Below are 5,326 nucleotides of genomic sequence, written 5' to 3'. Positions count from 1 at the left end.
TGCAAATTGCCATCACATGGGCCCGTGATATACACACGTTGATACTTCCAATGTACATTTGCTATTTACCAAGTAATCTGTGTATTTGCAAATTGCCATCACATGTGTATATCACGGGCCCGTGAATAAATAGCAAATGTATTTGCAAATTGCCATCACATGGGCCCGTGAATAAAATTCTTCTTCTTCCATGACAGCTATGTGTTTCATCAAGTAACATTGTTGTTATGTTTTGGGATCAAAGAGATACCGATATCAAATGAGCATGCTAGTTATACACATCAATTTGGAGTTACACACGCGTAGTTTGTTGTGAATGGGAGGCATTCGGAAGATTAGTTGCACCACTATGTTGTGATCTAGCATGTAGAGGAGCCTGGCTGGTGACACAACTCCTTTGTTTTTCCTGTAGTATGCCATATATCTTTGATGCCAATTCTGGTACGTTTGCTATTTATTGGATTCAAGAGGGCTACTGGTTGGGTGCAGGGGCTGAAAATACTAACCAAGTATCTGGCTAGCTCCAGTCTAGTTATGATGTACACGACTTCCATATTTGCAAATTGCAATCACGCCAGCCCATGGTAGAATGCTGGAAGTCTTCTTCTATCAATCATAAATATCCAAATAAACTAGTATAAAATTTGCAAGGTTTCAACTTTACTTAAGTAAACTTTAACTTATGGCGACCCTAGCTTTCCACAAAAAGCACAGTTTTCACCCATCCTGTTTTGTGTTTTCTGTGTTATTATTTTCTTCAGATAAAGGTGCATTAATATGAGAGTAAATAAAAAATTTATAGAATTTAATAAATTTTTCTGTAAACTTGGTCAAAGTTTACAAAGTTTGACGTAAGACAAAGCTACAGTAATATGCAGAGTAAATAAAAACAGAGGGAGTAGTAAGGAAGAATCTTCAAGAAAAAGAACGCTACTGTTACAAACAAAGCAGCTGAATCGCTACAATGTCCTATCAAGAACTTTGTTGCGCATGAAACAACCAGCTGCACGCGCCAAGATCAAAACTTGCAACTTCTGTTGTGTAGGACAGCAAAATGTGTTCCGATTTCAGACCACTGCCAATGAGCAAGCTCTCTTCTGGTTTTGGAACCGTGTGTTCACCTGGAACATTGAAGAAACTAGAGCGCAAAGCCACAATTTGTGCAGTTTAACAATACACACGTTGTGGAGTTAGCAAAATTCGAAGTGTGTACTGTGTAGTTTGCGGTTAACGCAAATTTCGGATCTCCCGTGCGACCACAATGCATGAACTGATGGGACAGTTGGTCTTGACGGCGTTGGCACCTATATGAGATCTACAAGCAGCATAACCTTCCTGTTCACATTCAGAGTATGATAACATTTTCAGAGTCAATGCTCATCTACTATATAAAATGATGAAATGGCAACAGAATGTTCCCGAACTGCATATGATTATTAAGGAAAGCACAACTAAATGAAGCACCCTGGTCATTCCTTAGGATTTAGCAAATTAATCATACTTGATATAACAAAAATGCAAAAGTTGCATACCTTCTGCAATGAATGGATGAGAGTACCGAGCGGTGGAGAGTTAACTTTTGCTCGGCTGGCAATCTGACATTGCATAACAAATTTAGCTTGACTTTACTCAACAATTGTACATCACAGTCATTTTAATATGTACAGATTCCAACTGCAAGACATACCTCATCAAGTCTTATATATCCAGGCGGTAACCTTGGGTCACTCTCCTCAATCATGGTGCCAAGAAGTTTTTCCAAAGTGACACCATTCTCACTTGTGTGTGCCCATCCCCATTCTACAGCCAAGTTTAGCATTTCTGTAATGGAAGAGCGATCATGTAGAGGACCTGTCCAAAGTGGGCCTACAACTGTGATTGAAGTGGCATCCTGTAAAATAAAATGGTTATTATATACTACCATAACATCAGTCAAATATTTAGTTCTAAACATGGGCTAATAAGATCTTTTGTGGTACAGTAATCAGCTTATGTAGAAATAATGATTAACTGATCAGTAAAACAGGATATTTATCAGCTTCAAATAATATAATTTCTCTATGAGAAAAAAAGGAAAAGGAGTAAAACACTAAAGGAAAAGTAATTTCCAAGTCCTAAAATCAGTTCAGTAAAACACATGAAACGACTAGAGTTGTCACATAGCCTGACTATGACAATGTTGTCGCTAGGTATTTACTACTGCCGCATGATTCAATGTACCTACTGTTCTATCTGCACATCCGCAAGAAATCTGCCCCAATTCGGCAAATCCAAAAGTCTGAGACTGGCCGCAACTCTTGCAATGACAAATGAAACCATAATTGCTGCCAAAAATAGAAGGGGCTTCAGTAACTTAGCATTCCATTATACACACAAACTGGCTGTAGGTTATCTGGAAATAAAGATAAAAAAAGGTTATTTGGAAATAAAAGAGTACTGAGCCAACCTGATGCCATCTTCTTTTCCATGGCATAATCGTACCATTGCTCGAAAAATTGGACCGTGGTATGCGTAATAAGAGAATACTGGTTCTATGTGAAATCCAAGCATAGCTGCTTCGCGGGCAGCCCCACCTAAAAGCATTCGCAAACCAATCTCATTCGGATATGGCACTGGACGAATGTATGCTCCATATGAAGACAGTGAGCTAAGAGAACAAAATGTTATGTGGCTGACATTTGCAAACAGACTTGAATTCGTCTTTCAAAAAGAAAACATCATGTGAGATTATATATAACAAGACGAGTGTATACATACAAAGCAAAATTGGCCCAATGTACAGGACAAAAGGAAGCATTCTGTTTGACTTATATTCATCATTGGTATTTTTCAGTCTGACAAAACAGTGATATACTGACATACACAACAGAGAGTTATTGAATATGTAAGCAATCTGTTTGGCTTATGTTCATCATTGGACAATCTTATTACAGAACAATCAGCAATGCTAACATCATCCTAGTTTCTTATACAGCCTAATCTGATTTTAGTAATCAGCAATGCTACTTAATAACCACACCTGAGCAAACTTGTACAGCCTAATCTGATTTTAGTAATTTCAGACTTTTAACTGGATACCAAAAATCCAACAAGTAAAGTAAGGCAAGAGCTTACCATTTTCCGCCATAACCTCTCGCCGACCGCCAATCCGTGGAGGTGAGGTAGAGAAGGCCCCCAATCTTGAGCGCCAAGAAGGCCGCCCGGATGTACTCGGCCTCGCTGCCGAACGAGTCCACGTCGATGACGTCAAAGTACTCGCGGCGGAGGTACCTCTCGGCGAGCAGCCGGGTGGCGTCGAGGTGCGACACCACCCACCGCCTCTGCCCTTCGGGAGGCACGGGCTCGAAGCGAGAGAAGTTGCCGACGATGACCGGGTGGAGCGCGTCGGAGGCGTCGTTGGCCCAGACGAAGTCGGCGCCGGCCTGCGCGAGGTAGCGGAGCGCGCGGACGCCGGAGCCGCACATGGCGTCGAGGCAGAGGAAAGGGGCGGAGGGGTCGGGGCGGCGTCGGCGGTGGAGGGTGGCGGCGAGGACGGCCAGGTCGCGGCCCGGGGCGCTGTCGCTGCGGTAGAAGGCTGAGCCGGGGTCGAAGGAGACGCCGCGCTCGGAATGCGTGCAGCGGGGCGGCAGCGGGGCGCGCCGGCCGGGCTGGAAGGAGACGGCTGGGGCGGCGGCGGAGGCGGACGCCATGGTGGCGACAGGAGGAATGCTTTGTGCTTTGGATTAGGTTCAGGCCCACTGCGCAGTTGCACCTACTACTAGCTTGTTTTTACTAGTACAAGATAGAGGAAAGTATAGTTTTCACCTCAAATTCATCTTTTATTTGTATTTTTGAATTAACCGGCCCCCAAATCTTCTTCAAGTTTTTGCTTCACGGTGACTGACGTGTGGGCCTCCCTAGGGTGCAGCCTTTGCAAGCGTTTTTTGGATTTGATTAGACTGCTACACATTCACAGGCTGGTCTTTTTAAAAGATCGGCCAGGCTCGTGGGCTGTCAGGTTTGGCGCATCGGCGCCCTTCGTCATTGCAACATAGGTATTGTTGCAGATTTTTTTTGCAACTAAGTTTTTGTTGTATTTGTTTTTCAACAAAGACTGTTGTGGATTTTTTTGTCTTTGTCTTTTTGCAACATAGCTAATGATATGCGAGAAACTTATGCAACATTGGTGATATTGCAGAAGTTGTAAAAAAATCGCCAGGAGCCAGCGGCATCTCACCTAGGACACGTGTTGTGCGTGCCAGGCGGCGGATGGGATCCAGGAAATCAGCCGGTTTAGGTTAATCATTTCCCATTTGATTAACAATTTTTTACTTGTGTAGTGCATAGACCGGGGAGCTCCGTATAATACTCTTTTGGGCTGGCCCATAACAAACACGTGTGTGCTCTCTTGCTCGTGGAAAAACTAACCATTCGCTCGAACGAAAATCAGCCGGAGAAATATCGCTGCTCTTGGTTATGGAAGACAGACTATCTAATTTTGACTTCAAACGATATATGATGTAAGAATTTCTTTAAAACTTTGAAAATTGTTTATGAATTTTTAAAAAGTGTTCACAAAATTTGAAATATGACCGAATTTATAAAATGTCCATAAATTTCTAAATTTTTTACAATTTTTAATGCTCATGAATTTCAATAATCATCACGAATAACTAGTAGTATAGGAAATTCTTGCTTATATCTGACTGGATTTTCATGATATAATATATACTTTTTTCAAATGATGATATAATATACTTTAACTATGCAACTTACAAAATAAGCTAATCACTTTACCTTCCTTGAATCCTTTAGGTTTAGTTTATTTTTTATACTATTTATTTTCTTTTATCTATAACGGATTGACATAGACCAATACATGAGATTAGCCGGAGAATACCAGCACCAACATGCTCCCCGAAAAAAAAACCCAGTACCAACATGCGCATGTTATGTAAACACCCACTGAGTTCACTTATGATCAGACCTATGAATATTAGACCAACGCCCACATCTAACCACACAACAGCATGGTGTTCATGTTGACCATCCCAGTGAAAATAAAAAATAGAAAAAGTAGGACACGGAAATGGCATATGGACTACGTGTCTATAGCCAAGTGCGGCGGAGTGCGCCGTCCCCTCTAGTTGACTTGATGGATCCATCTCAACGTTTGTGCTAACAACGCCTCCGACACGCGTGATGGGATGACGGGATGGAGCGCGTCATTCGTGCAATGTTAAGACTCTTGGATGGCTTGTTTTTGCAAAATGTCCATGACCGTCGTATCTAAGATCCAATGGCTCGGAAGTCCGTGTCACGGTACCATCTAAGATCCGGTAGCATC

General features: G+C 42.2%; 1 protein-coding gene across 1 annotated transcript; it reads right to left on the bottom strand.

The window, feature by feature from the left end:
• Positions 1-795: 795 nt before the first annotated feature.
• On the bottom strand, positions 796-3,750 carry LOC109762476 (tRNA (guanine(26)-N(2))-dimethyltransferase). The gene is made up of 6 exons (XM_020321337.4): positions 3,115-3,750; positions 2,447-2,647; positions 2,225-2,324; positions 1,688-1,891; positions 1,533-1,595; positions 796-1,335 (listed from the first exon to the last, which is right to left on the bottom strand). The coding sequence occupies exons 1-6, from the start codon at positions 3,687-3,689 to the stop codon at positions 1,228-1,230; spliced, it is 1,251 nt and encodes a 416-aa protein (XP_020176926.1). The 5' UTR covers positions 3,690-3,750; the 3' UTR covers positions 796-1,227.
• Positions 3,751-5,326: the final 1,576 nt, after the last annotated feature.

The sequence above is a fragment of the Aegilops tauschii genome, chromosome 3 (genome assembly GCF_002575655.3).
Source record: "Aegilops tauschii subsp. strangulata cultivar AL8/78 chromosome 3, Aet v6.0, whole genome shotgun sequence".
NCBI lineage: Eukaryota > Viridiplantae > Streptophyta > Magnoliopsida > Poales > Poaceae > Aegilops > Aegilops tauschii.
Note: the sequence above shows the minus strand (reverse complement) of the source record. Positions and strands in the feature narration are given on the sequence as shown.